This window comes from Marmota monax, unplaced genomic scaffold (genome assembly GCF_021218885.2).
Source record: "Marmota monax isolate L192 unplaced genomic scaffold, Marmota_monax_Labrador192_F-V1.1 WCK01_AAM20220418_F8-fsc00142, whole genome shotgun sequence".
NCBI lineage: Eukaryota > Metazoa > Chordata > Mammalia > Rodentia > Sciuridae > Marmota > Marmota monax.
In genome coordinates, this window is record NW_026692025.1 from 4,305,819 (window position 1) to 4,319,598 (window position 13,780).

The following is a 13,780-nucleotide window of genomic DNA, read 5'->3' on the forward strand; positions in this document are numbered from 1 at the left end:
TCTGCTTCTTGGTTACCATGTCCTGAGCTAATTCCCTTTGCCACATCCTTCCATCATGATGTTCTGCCTTACTTTGGGCACCAAGCCATGGAGTGTGTCGACCATGGAACCTCTAAAACCATGAGACAAAATAAACTTTTCCTCGTCTACATTGTTCTGGTCAGGTCTTTTGGTCACAGAGATGGAAAGGTAACTAAAACACAGAATTGATCTCAAGGAACTCAGGCCCTACCTCTACTTGTCATTTCAACAATGTTACATAAATGGAATCAAACAGCTTGTGACCTTTTGAGATTGGCTGAGCATGATGCCCCTAAAGTTCTATCAGGGAGAGAAGACATGTGTATCCAAATACACGTGATATAGTTTGTATCCACACAAATTCCCTGGGGAGTATGGCAGGGTTAGGCTCACAGTGAGAACCACGGAATGCTTTTTACACCTTTTTTTTCCTGGTAGTGTGGATGAACCCAGAGCCTCACATATTGAAAGCATATGTTTTTGCACCAAGCTGTATCCCAGCCTTTACAGAAAGCTTTTTGAAAAGAGGAATGCCAAGTTCAAATGGTGTATTATGAAGATAAGATTTATCTAGCAGCACCAAGCATTCTGGACTAGTAGAGAGAAGATGATGCCCACTCCTTGATATCATAGAGGCTCATGCTTTAGTACAAGTGAGAGACTGAGGATCTAAGAGTGGAGGGCAACTGAGGTAGAAAGCAGAGAAGGAGATTAGCCTGGGAAAGAATCGAAATGACCGGAATTAGGCCCAGATCTCTGGGATGGTTGAAGATGGTTCCACAAAAGATGTGAAGAACATAGGAGAGGGTTTGGCAGAAAGATTGAGATGATCAGATGTAGACACAGAGTTTGAGATTGTGATGAATTAACCAAATACAGATGATTAGGAGGTAGCTGAAACTATAGAACTGGAAGAGATCCCACGGACACCTCACACTCAAAAAGTCCAAAACCAAACATACGATTTTCCTTTTTTCAAACAAGGTTTGGAGAAATCTTCTCCAAGGTATTCTACCTCGGTAGCTGGCACTACATCCCTTAACCCCACAACCACCGTTTCAAAAGCTACAAACCAGGGAGTCATCCTTGACATTCCTTTCTCCACTAGCCTTGACCTAATCACCATGTTTACCTTGAATCAATCTCCATTCTGTCAAACTCTCTCCAACTCTGCAAGCAACTTCTCTGGACCACTGCAATAACCACAATCATTCCTGAATCCACCATGGTTCCTATTATTATCTGCCCTGACATAGCAGCCAGGGTGATCTTCTGGAGAAGCACATCTGATGCTATCATTACTCTGCTCATCCCCTTTAAAGCTTCTCATTGCTGAATTCTAAAAACCTAAACCCCAGGATTGGGGGGCTCTTGGTCCAAGGACTCAAAAATTCAATTAGGTAGGAGGAATCAGTTGAAGAAATCTAATGTACAACATAGTGACAACAGTTAATAATATATTGAATTCCTAAAAAATTACTGAGAGAATAGTTTTATGTGTTTTCAGCACACAAAAAAATAAGTGTATGAGGTAATGTATATGTTAATTAGGTTGATTCAGCTGTTTCACAATATATGTTCCAAAACCTGTTGTCCATGATAAAGGCAATTTTATCAATTTAAAAAGTAATTAAAATAAAAATAAATAAAAACTAAAACAGAAATCCTTAAGATGCTTGGTAAGACCTAGGTCATCTGGCCACCATCTACCTCTACCATCTCATGCCTCTCGATTCTCCTTCCAGTGCAGCTATAATGTCATATTTCCATTCTTCCTTTGGTCTCAGGTCCTCCCACATGCTGCTCTCTCAGCTTCTTTTCACCTTCCCAGACCCTGTCTTGAATCTAGGTAACTCGCATTCAGTCTTCAGACCACAAGTACAGTACTATTTTCTCTAGAAAATTTCCCAGGCTCCTCAAACTCATGTGTTCCTATATTACTTTCACATGACATGCTCACAGCTAGTTATTAGGCATTGCTGTGATTACATAACACCTATCAATCCCATTGGGACCATAAGCTCTGTGAGGGAGAAGCCACATCTGCTATGCTCCCCACTAGATCCTAGTGCCTGGCACAGTGCTCAACATGCAGCAGGCTCTCAAACTTTCCATGAATTAAAAATAAAAGATTAGGACTGGAGCTACAGGATAGGAAAGCAACTGACAATTGAGAAAAAAGAGGAAAAGGACAGAACTTGGGGGAACCTATAAGTTTAGGAGGTCAGAAGGAAAAAAAGAAGCTGTATAGAAGGCAGAAGTGGGAGAAGAACCAAGAATGCAAGGAACCAAGAATACTTGGAGAAAAGAACAAGAAAAGAGAAGTGAACCCTATGGATCACTGCAGAGAAGTTAAAAAGTCAAGTACTAAACCAAGGACTTTGGAGCTGAACAGTGAACAATTAGTTTCAATAGGGAACAGAGAAGCCAGACCACAAGAAATTCAGGAGTCAATAGTCCCGAAGTGGAAGTGGCATGTGAGGATTATTTTTTTAAGTTTGGCAAAGAAATGGAAGAAAGAGGATGATCATATCAGGAGTAGCATGGATATAAGAAGTTGATATAAAAATAAAGACTTGAGTAGACCTGCAGAGTTGGGGGCAGATCAAAAATGATGAAAACAAAAAAAAATGTAAAACACAGAATAACCACTGGTTACTACAGCTCCAGAGGAGCTAAAAAGAGAAAGGTGGGCTGGAGATACAGCTCAGTAGAGACTGCTTGCCTAGCATGTACAAGGCTCTGGGTTCAATCTCTAGCACTGTGGGGGTTTTGGGGGGAGATTCAAAGAAAGGGATTTGCTATGGAAAAGAAGATATCTAGTTCATCCCTCTCAAATTGGAGGGAAGAAAATGTGGGTGCAAACAGACATCATTAGGTGGTGATGAAGGAATTTATGGGAGCTCAGAGACTGATTTGTTCAGTAGTACAAAAGACGCGGTCAGCTACAGAGCAAGGAATATTTGTCACTGAAGTGATGCAGATGGTAGCCCATAAACTCTCCATTGAGCATAGCATAGGAACAAGGGCTAAAGGAATCCAGGGTATTGACAGGAAGTTTTTTAAAAACTTGTTTTAAAACATCATGACAGATTTCAAAGTATTTCAGATATTAGATTAGGAATGTTCAATCTGTAGCAAGGATCCTATTTTCTCAGAGAAGTGCCCATTTACGGACACATTAGGATGTCTTATTATTATAGTCTATCTAGCATTAGTTTACTTCCTTTAAAATGAAAAGAGGTACCAAATCCACTAGACTGAAGGACCTAAAAAAAGAAAATTTTAAAAAAGTTTTCAATGTATTTTCTGAATGAAAATTACTACAGGAATCCTTTTAGCTTATGATGAATGGGCTGGCCTTCTTCTGAGAAAAAATGTATGTCTGGCTTTTACATTCCCACAATGGAAGGTAAACTTTGCCTCCCCTCTTGGTCTTGGTGGTACCCAAGGCTTACAGCTCCAATGGCAGCCACTGAAGGCTATAAAGGAAATGAAGCTCTGCTGTACTTGTTTGATATTCTTAAGTAGCATGATACCCAGCACTTGTCTGAAGGCTATTTCGAAACCAGGTATTTTAAAGACAAGAGTTTCACATATATACAAGCTGCCCATCTTGATCCTGTAAGTTCTGTCTCTACACTGAAACCCAACAGAAAAGCAAAATAGTATGCATTGGCCTAGTCCTTCACTGAAGCAACTATAACAAGTAAAAAAAATAATGTTGTAAGCTCTGTTTTTATTGAGGGTGTTATTCACTTTTTCATCACCGTGACACAAATACCTGATGCAAACATCTTGGAGGAGGAAAGGTTTATGTAGGCTCACGGTTTTAGAGGTTTCAGTCCACAGTTGTCTGGCTTTATTGCTCTGGGCCAGATATGAGTTGGAACATCATGGGAGGACAGGGCAGAGTAAAGATTCTCAGCTCATGACAACTGGGAAACAGAGAGAGGGAGGGGGGAGGACCAGGGACAAGATGTAGTGCTCAATGGCATGCTCTCAGTGACATAGTTCCTCCAACCAGGCCCCACCTGCCCACAGTAGTCTATTTGAATTATTTATCCATCAAACAGATGAATCCACTGATGAGGTTAGATACCTCATGATCTAGTAATTTCTCCAGTGAATACTGGTTGAAGACTTGTCCCCTAATGTGAAATGGGGATCAATAACACGAGTGTTTTGGTGACATTCCAGATTCAAACTGTAACATAGGGTTAACAAAAGAACCACACAATTGAACATGATTTGAAACTCTTATGGTAATACTCTACCTAAAGAATTGACTCACTGTTATCATCCTTTAAAGAAAAGTTAAACAACAAATTTCTCCTTGAATTTAGTCCAGGAAGAAAATGCTGTTTCTGACATTGTCAGAAAATGAAAGCTGTCTACCAAACATGGTTCTTATATTGCCAGCAATCGTAAACCTAAAGCCAAATTCTAATGCCCAAGAGTAATAATCTGCTCATCTGGAAGGCCCCCAGTCCTTTTGTTTCCTACACACCTCCTATATTCCATTCTAGCTTCAAGAGATATGTGAAATAAATCCAGAGTGAGAAACACCAAGTTTAGGAAGGTGATTACTTCAGGAATAAAAGGGAAGAAGAGGATGGCAGTTCTTCAGCTGCATACTGGATCTTTATAAGGAATGCCATGTAGGTGGGGCAACAGCACCAGAAAGGATGGGGCAAATACAAAGAAGACTGCAAAGAAATGAGGACCAGGAGACAGATTTAACTCCAGGGTAACAGGATAAAAAGTAATACCATTAAGACAAATAAGAACACCTACTGAAGGAACTAGGGGAGGGAGAAAGAGTTGAATAGTTTCTACTTGACCCTGAGTGTGAGATGCCAGGAAGAAAGTCAAGAGAACTCTAGCAGGTGGTAAGAAGTGAGAAATTTGGGTACAAAAGGTTAGCACCAGGAGAAAAAGGAAGCCACAGGAATGAGCCCAGGTAGCATCTGCTTTGCCTGCCAGTTGTCAGGCTCAAATGAAAAAGTGCACAGAAAAGGGCTTGGTAAACCCTAAGGAGCTTTGTCAACACACAATTTTATATTCAGAGAAGTGATTGAAGCCAAGGGGAGAGATGAAGCCATAGGGACAAGAATCAATGGAGAGGAGCTTGCTGAGGCCTGGAAGCTGCACAAGCTTTACAGCAAGGACAAGGTGGAAAGATCAAGAGAAACCAACTGGACTCCCCTCTGCAGGATCTTTTCCCAATGGGGCTCCTCGGGGACACCCTCCCTGACCTATTCTCATTCTTTACCTTACTGACCCCTTATCCATTTCTGCTCCCTTCCTTCCTGAGATGCTAATCTCCTCCTGATTTCTACCACAGCCTGTTCTTGGGAGCTTTTCTGTGGCTGTCATGGCTCCTGCTTTGTTTTCTCCATGTGCTCTTCTTTCTTTCCTCACCATGGAAAAAGGTTTCTTTAGGCCAGGGTTTTCAGCTCACCCAAAGTGATCTCACAGACTTAGGTCATTTTCTTCATTCCCAATATACTATTAACTTCTGAAGCTTCAGAGTCATGTTTCCAACTGTGACTGAGACATATTCATCTATAGCTATATAGCTGTAAGCCCACATCTTCACAACTATTTCACCACTGGGCTAATATACAACAAACTCCTTTCTCCTGTAATGTCTTTTTTGATAAATGATAGCATGTCCAATCATTCAAGTGAAAAACTAAGGGAGTCATTCTTGATTGGACTCTTTCCTTCAACTTCTACCTTCAAATGGTCATCCACGTTTCCCATGGCTATTTCCTCCTTTATATCTCGACTACAACTGCATTAGGCCCTTCTCACTTACTTGGAAAACCAAAACAAATTCCTAATGGGTTTTCCTGCTTTCAGTCATCCCTACCACTATTCCGTTATCTATGCAGAATTCTCCTTCTGAAATGTGTATCTGGTATATCATTCTCCATACAAGATATATACTGCTTAACTATGACTTATGCCAGGCATGGTGGTGCACACCTATGATCCCAACTACTTGGGAGGCTGAGACAGGAGGCTTGCAAGTTCAAGGCCAGCTTTTGCAACTTAGCAAGACCCTCAGCAACTTAGTGAGACCCTGTCTCAAATTTTTTAAAAAATGGACTGGAGATGTAGCTCAGTGGCAGAGTGCCCATGAGTATAATCCCCAGTCCCAATGAAAAAACATTCTGACTTATGAGACTCCTGAGGTTGCCTCTTCTTCTAGCCTCATCTCCTGTTGTCCCCCGCTACTCTCTCCTGAGTTTTCAGCTCCCACAGAGGACTCAACCATCCCCATAGTATAGATATCTGTATATCGACATGGAAAACGCACAACGTGGATACGGAAACCCTTTACCTGCTATGTTCATCCTGTTCAGTTGTTACCATTTTTCCACATCTCAGTTCAAATTTCACTCCCTCTAAAAACATTCCATGACTCATCACACTGGAGTGACCATCCTCTACCTTGTTTCCTCACAGCATTACGTGTACCACTGTGGGTGGGCTGTGTTATATGTCATGTGTCATCTCTATGTCCCATAAGGCTGTGTGGGCCTGAAGGCATAGCATTATTCACCTAGCACAGTATATGATTCATCATGGTGCTCAGTGAATGCTACTGGTTGAAGACATGAATATGTGAATGAGTACAGGGTTTTCTTTCTCATCCACTGCAGGACCTAAACCCAGTGTGTTCCTGTGTAGGAAATCTAGAAGCAATTTTTTTCATGCCAGTCTTCCAGATGGGTATTGTCTCCATAGTACTCCCTTTTAGGGTCACAATATTAACCTAAAGTCAAGTTCCTTAGCATCTTCAAGGTCAAAAAATAGCTATGGGATTTCTGAACTCCAGAGGCAATGTTGGTATGCAAGATGCCACAATTTGGTAGGGTCCACACTGTGGTCAACCCAGTGACTAGTCCTTTACAAATGTCTCAGGAACACCAACAACTAGAGCCTATTCCCTTATGGGTTCACTTGAATAAACATTTATTAAGCAACTGCTGTCTACTGAATGCTACACTAGCTAGGCCTGGAGGACCAAAAGGACTAAGTATTTGGTAAGGCCACAGACAGATCAGCAAGCAAATAGAATTCATTTGTTCAACACATACTGACTGAGCACATATGCCAGGCTCTATCCTAAGAGCAGAGAGAACACAGTGAACAAACAGATAAGCATCTCTGTCCTCAGACAAACAACAAACAGAAGGAACCAGAGATATAAAATAGGAGGAAGTAACAAGTGCTCAGGAGAAAAAAACCAAAGATGAAAGAGGGTATTAAAAATGTAGCTAAGGTGGCCAGGGAAGGTTTTATAGCAATAAGTATTAACAGAGGCTGCAGGGATGTAAAAAGGAAGTGAGTCCTTCAAGGAAAGCTGGAGAAGGCTCTAGAGAAGACAGGACTTTTGAGGTGGGTTCTCAAGGACAAATAACAGCTTTTGAAAGGGACAGAGAACGGGACATCTGGGTTTGGTTAGAACAACACATGCATGATGGGGAAAACGAAGGGGCTTTGTAGGGTGGGAGAATAGTGTGTTTGGGGAGGAGGGACGTGAGTCAGAGCTACAGAAATGAGGATTTTATACCATATCAAGAGAAGTGATTTTATTCTATAGACAACAGGAAGCCAATGACAGTTTCAGAACTAAGAAACCAGTTGGTTAGCCTGGCATAAAGGAGGACCACTGTGGAGGCAGTGTTCAGGGCAGACTATACAAAGAGAGCCAGGTAAAAAGCAGCCACTGTGGCAAAAAGCACGTACCACCATTCCTTGACTTCCCAGGGAAAAGGGAGGCAGGGAATCTGTCTGTTACACCTTACAAAATAGGAAAGCTGACATTGAAATCAGACTGCACACATCTGCACTCATCTCTCCCACTACGGTGTTTACATACCTGCAACAAACAGGTGTCCACTTCAAAATGCCAGTGAGATGACAGCTTTTTGTCAAACACACACACAAAAAATTTTCACATTTTACAGCAGAATCCACAATTAACGTTCTTGTTTAGGACTTTAAATGAAGAAACACTATGTTGACTCTTTTTAGGCATCGAAATAGCATTCATTATATGATGATTTTCTGCTATTAGCTGCTTTCTTTTGTACTTGCATTAAATGTTATGGTCAATTGCTCATAATGCTCATGTCAAACTTAGTGGAAGAAGAAATATGTTAGCAATCACTGTCACACAGGCATTTGATTTACCCACTAAATGCTAATCCTTATCCTGAAGTGTGCCATATGAAAACAAAATAAACAAAATTTGCTAAATGATTTCCCAACTAAAAAGTGATACATACTCATTCTAGGTATTTTGAAAAATATTGACAAGTAAAAGGAAGAAAACAAATCATGTGCAATTCTACTCTGGATATCCCAAGTGCAGAAACTTTTGGTTTATTTCCTTTTAGATTCTTCTAGACATTACTTTATTTGTTTTATGTAGTTGAGATCACACTATAGTTACGATCCTGTCATAGCACCACAGTTTAAATTAATTTTCTCAGTTTGTCACCAGTGGCAGCATAAAATGGAACTAGGTACTGCTCATTTCTCTGTCCCTTTGTTAACCTGGTTCTATTTGTCTGAACTCTATCTAGTAAAGCAATGTCCCTCCTAAAATGTGCCATCTGGACTTGAACCCATCACTTCAGATAGGGTTACCATCTCATTTTGTGCAGGCATTATAGTATACTTCTGTTAATTCACCCTCCAGATATATTAATTTTTAATTATTCATATCCCATAACTATTTCAAAATCACTTAGACCCATGTCAAGAAAGAACTTCTTCATCCTTTAATGACACAAATGATTTTTACTAAGTAAATGTTATCTATGCTGATTTTATATTATAAATTTTATATAGTTTTGCTCTAATATGCCAGCTGATTAAGATCAATTCAAATCCCAACTCTGTCATCTACCACCTTGACTAATTTGCTGCTTCTGACATGTTGGCCATGCATTGCATTAGGGGCACTGCAGAGTAAAGGCCTTGCACAGCAAGATGTTAGTGACCATCCTTCTTGGCTGGCATTAAGCCTTTAATATACAGCCTATAACCCCATGTAAAATGCACTGCCACCACTTGGCCCAGGTCTAATAGGGGTTGTTGTATGCCTTGATAATATGTTCATACCACTCCCATTGGTTTCTTTTTCTTCTAGGTACTTAATTCATCTATTTAAAATGATGAACTGTAGAATTTTTACCAGTTGTTGGCAAAGGTTCACATCCATCTCATTGCTGTGAATTTCCAGAATCTTCTTTCCCATTCTGGAAAACTAAAATATTCACTTATCTCTGGAGTCTTACCTAGAAGTCTGACCCAATTCACAGAAATAAAATGCTCAGTCCCAGGACCCTGTGGCTTGCTCCATGTACCCATCCCTATGACTACCTTGCTCACAGGAGATACAAGAAGACTTTACAAGTAGACTCCCATAGCTAAGGTAATATGGGTAAGAAATAGCACTTTTCAGAATAGAGACATAATAATGAGCATAATAAAAGAATTAAAAGTTACAAACTAATCTAGATATGAATTATCTGAAAGAAAAAGTGGGCTAAGAATAATAAAACAAAAGCTAGATTTTCTCCACTGATGGACTACTCTCTCAAGTATGTGCCCTAAGTCCATCCCATGTAAGTGTACCTACCCCTTCAGGCTGACATGAGCAATGACAACCTGCCTCATCTGATACAAGTTCTGTGACAGCCACAACAGCTATTCATTATCTCTTCTCCTTCTAGGGCATCTCTGTTCCCCATCATTATTCCATCAGTGGAACATTCCTTGAAGTTTTGTGGCCACAAATTGAAAAGGTGCCAATGGCAGTAAGCCATACCAAAATCACCCTAGTTCTTCACTGCTGCCTAGTTGCTTTGTAACTCAACACTTGGAAATCTCCACAGTGGTGGGCCTTCACCAAGGATTCATATTCAGCATACTCCTCTGGGATGTTTTAGAAAATACTACTGTTCCTGGACCATAGGCCTCAACGTTCTGAGGCAGTAAATCTGGGGTATCTTTACTACTTGTAAGCTGTACAAGTGGTTCTCATCTATGCTCCTGGTAAAAACCACTGTTCTACACCAAACTAACTTCTCCAAACTACAAAAGGGTTATAGTTGCCAACCTCTCCCCATTACTATAAGGGAGAAAAAGTTAATTTTTTAGAGACAGAAAAATTTTGAACACCTAGTATGTGTTGGACATACATTAAACATTTCTGCATAAATTTTCCTATTTAATCCTCACAGTTACTCAATGAGGTAGGTACTATCTACATGTTAAAGAAGAGGGAATTGAGGCACAGAAATTAAAAACCTACCCATAAAATGTATTTTTAATATTTATTCTATTCCCTACATAGAAAGATGTTAGTGTGAAATGAGTTTTGCATAAGCAAAAAATTAAGAGTTGAGAAGCAAATCTATCCCCCATGTTAATCTGATCCACAGTCAATCTTGCAAGGTAGAAGAAACACAGTTTAGTATTATCTTTAACAGTTAGGGTCATCTTTATGGTCTTATAGTCTACTTACCATTTCCAAACTTCTTAAATAAAGACGATAATTTGTGATGTAAACTCTTCCCTTAATGGGGCCATTGAAAGGACATATGTAAATAACTTCTTTGTCTAGTAAGATAAAAAAAGTACCCTAAAATAATGGAAATATATACCAAGATACACAATAAATGGTACTAATTTAATATAAACTATTTGGCTAAGAATAAATACAATAAAAATTACTGAAAAGGTTTAAAGCAAGCACTGGCAATGTTTCCACATTACCACGCTAGGTTGTATCAGGGCAGTTGGGGAACTAGTGGGGCCACTTCATTTCCAGGCACTAGCAGTGCTTCCCTGAGTTTTCCCATAATGCTGTCACTATCTGGGGCAAGGGGACAACAGCTAGTGAAGCAGAAGTAAATAAGGGTATCACTACTGCAACCCTCAAATGATTGTAAAATAATCATGCACACTACTTCAATCAGGGGATGGCAATTTATATAGGATAATCTCATGGAACTACCTCTGACCACACAAATATCATGTTTTTAATAAATGAATGCTAATCATAGAAATCTATCTATAGTCTATTTTTATTTTTTAATAGTCCAGAGAAGAGCTTAGCTATATTCTTTTCAAACATTTAAGTCATATAAAACAGATGGACAAAGGAATAGCACATCTTCAGAAGAATCAAACAAGGACAAACTTAATAAAAAGAGTTAATTAATGATAAAGAAATATATCATTCTCTTATACTTCAAAGATGTCCTTGAATGTGTTAATGATCTTTAATTTTTTAATGGGTTTAAAATCCCTTTTCCCTCATGTGCTAAATGAACAATACCCAGTAAGGCTACTTCACACCAATTCAATTGATTACTACCTTGATTTAGGTTTGGGCACTGATATTTAGCACCAAAACTTTATATGGAGACCACTGAAAGTGAAAATATCTTCTTTTCTCTAATCCAAAAATTGAAATGGACACATCCTGTTGGTTTCTATTTCAAGACTAGAATTATATGTGCAACTCTGTAGACACAGAATAGTATCTCATGGTGCATGGCTAATTCACAAAAGTATTTTTTGTCTAGGACCTTCATCTAATTAGTGCCATATTTTAACCATTTAAGTTAAAAACCTTGATCTTAATAAATTGAAATGTTCCTTGAAACAATGGTAACCTATGGGCTCTAAGTACACTGAAATGTGAGAGGAGGATATCAACCCTAACACATTAGCACTTGGCTCAGAAGATGCGGATGCTTGTGCATTCTTATGTCAGAATGATCTGGCCCTTCCAAAGTAGACACCCTCCTCTTGATATAAATTTATCTTTAAAATACCCACATACATCAAAATGTTACCTCGATATTACTAACTTCTATTTTCTGACAAATTTAAGTGTGTGTGTGTGTGTGTGTGTGTGTTTTGTACCAGAGATTGAACCCAGAGGTGCTTAACCACTGAGATACATCACAACCCTTTTTTTTTTTTTTTTGAGACAGGATCTTGCTAAGTTGCTGAGGCTGGCTTTGAACTTGCAATCCTCCTGCCTCAGCCTCCCAAGTCACTGGGATTACTGGCATGCACCCCCACACCCAGCTACAAATAAATATTTTTTTTAAAAAGATTTTGATGGACCTTTATCTTATTCATTTATCTATATGTGATGCTGAGCATTGAACCCAGTGCTTTGCCCATGCTAGGCAAGCACTCTGCCACTGAGCCACAGCCCAGCCCCTACAATTTAAACAAAAGATCTATTATCTCACAGAGGAGAATCCATAAGCCTTTAAGTTTATCATTTTGAAGCATATTATCACAGACTATAAACCTTAATAGTATTTTGTTCTTATAAGCTTAAACCATGAGCATGTATAGCTCTGGTAAAAACATTCAAGAAATAATCCATGTTTCTTTGTCCTAAATCATTCTCAGTCTTTGGTATAGACAGAAGAATATCACTATCTCTGTAAGCACAAAACTTCTGAAAGAACTCTGTTCAAGAAAGGAATGTGGAGCATTCTCTGTGTTAAGGCTTTTAAACAAAGCTAGCCTATTTGTCTCTGACTTGTACAGAGTAAACAGGACTGAAGCCACCTGATCCTGCTGCACTGCTCATCCAGTTATGTAACCCTAGCATCCGAGGGTTCTTACCAGTAATTAGCATTTCTCCTGGGAGTCTAGGAACAGTCTCACTGAGATCCTGATTCACTCCATCTTGAGATGCCTGGAAAGGAAGGAGAGGAATCAGAAATAATAACATGACGTGCACAGGGTCTTAAAACAGCCAGGAATACAGCAACTAAAAATATACTTTTCAAAGAAAAAATTAAGAGATTTAGCATGTGAGAAAATTAGCAGAGAAAATTCAAACTGAAAATTCATACTACAGTCTTGGCTGGGGATATAGCTTATTGGTGGAGCACTGACTGAGCAAGTATGAGGCCCTGGTTTCTATCCCCAGCACAGCCACCAAATAAAACCAATCTGGCATGAACATTTATTAGATGTGCTAACTCTCAGCATACATTTAAATACAGTTTACATGATTTTGAATAATACTAATTTTCAATTTTTAAAGTCAACAACATTTTTCAGGAAAATGATAAAATATAAATATGATGTATTAGTCATACATTGTATACCATAGCAGCTTTCTTTTTTCATATAAAATATTCAGTCATCTTGGTCATGGGCTTACTCAGTTGGTAGAGACTCATATAATCAGTCAACTTTTGTGAAGGGTAGGAATGAAAATTTTAATTCCAGGGACTTTAACTGAACCACAGGACAGTGATTGGCCAGCATCTTATTACAATGCCAGAAAATAAGTACCATGATCTTTTTGGTTTCTTGTTTTACTAAGACCCTTTCTCACTTTTACTTCCTCACCTTTATTAAAAGCCTTGTCCTAGACAAGAGGAAGAATGTTCTGTCAGAGGATTTTTTTTTTTTTTTTTTTTTTTGTGGTGCTGGAATTGAACTCAGAGCCTTGTGTATGCAAGGCAAGCACTCTACCAACTGAGCTATATCCCCAGCCACAGAGAACTTTTGAGCTGATAAGGGCCTTAAGAACCATTTTAATTCTCCAGTGACTTTCCTATTCCTCTAGGCCTCCAATTTTCGAGGTATTCCCTTCCAGGCATGGCCTCATCCACTTCAGAAGCTCTGCCAGGCAGGGAAAGTATTAACCACTAAAATTCACAGGCAACTTCTAGGAGTCTAG

The 13,780-nt window shown here is 39.3% G+C and overlaps 1 protein-coding gene across 4 annotated transcripts in view; it reads right to left on the reverse strand.

Annotated features, from left to right (window-relative positions):
- Mtm1 (myotubularin 1) overlaps positions 1–13,780 on the reverse strand; it is a 100,819-nt gene that overhangs the window by 61,969 nt on the left and 25,070 nt on the right. For 3 of the 4 annotated variants that reach the window (XM_046453591.2, XM_046453586.2, XM_058582623.1), the window contains exons 3-4: positions 12,709–12,781; positions 10,577–10,671 (exon numbers count right to left, since the gene is read on the reverse strand). In XM_046453591.2, the coding sequence (XP_046309547.1) occupies positions 10,577–10,671; positions 12,709–12,781 (168 nt within the window). Of the gene's footprint in view, positions 1–10,576; positions 10,672–12,708; positions 12,782–13,780 lie in introns of those variants that run through there. The other variant, XM_058582624.1, reaches the window with a different exon arrangement.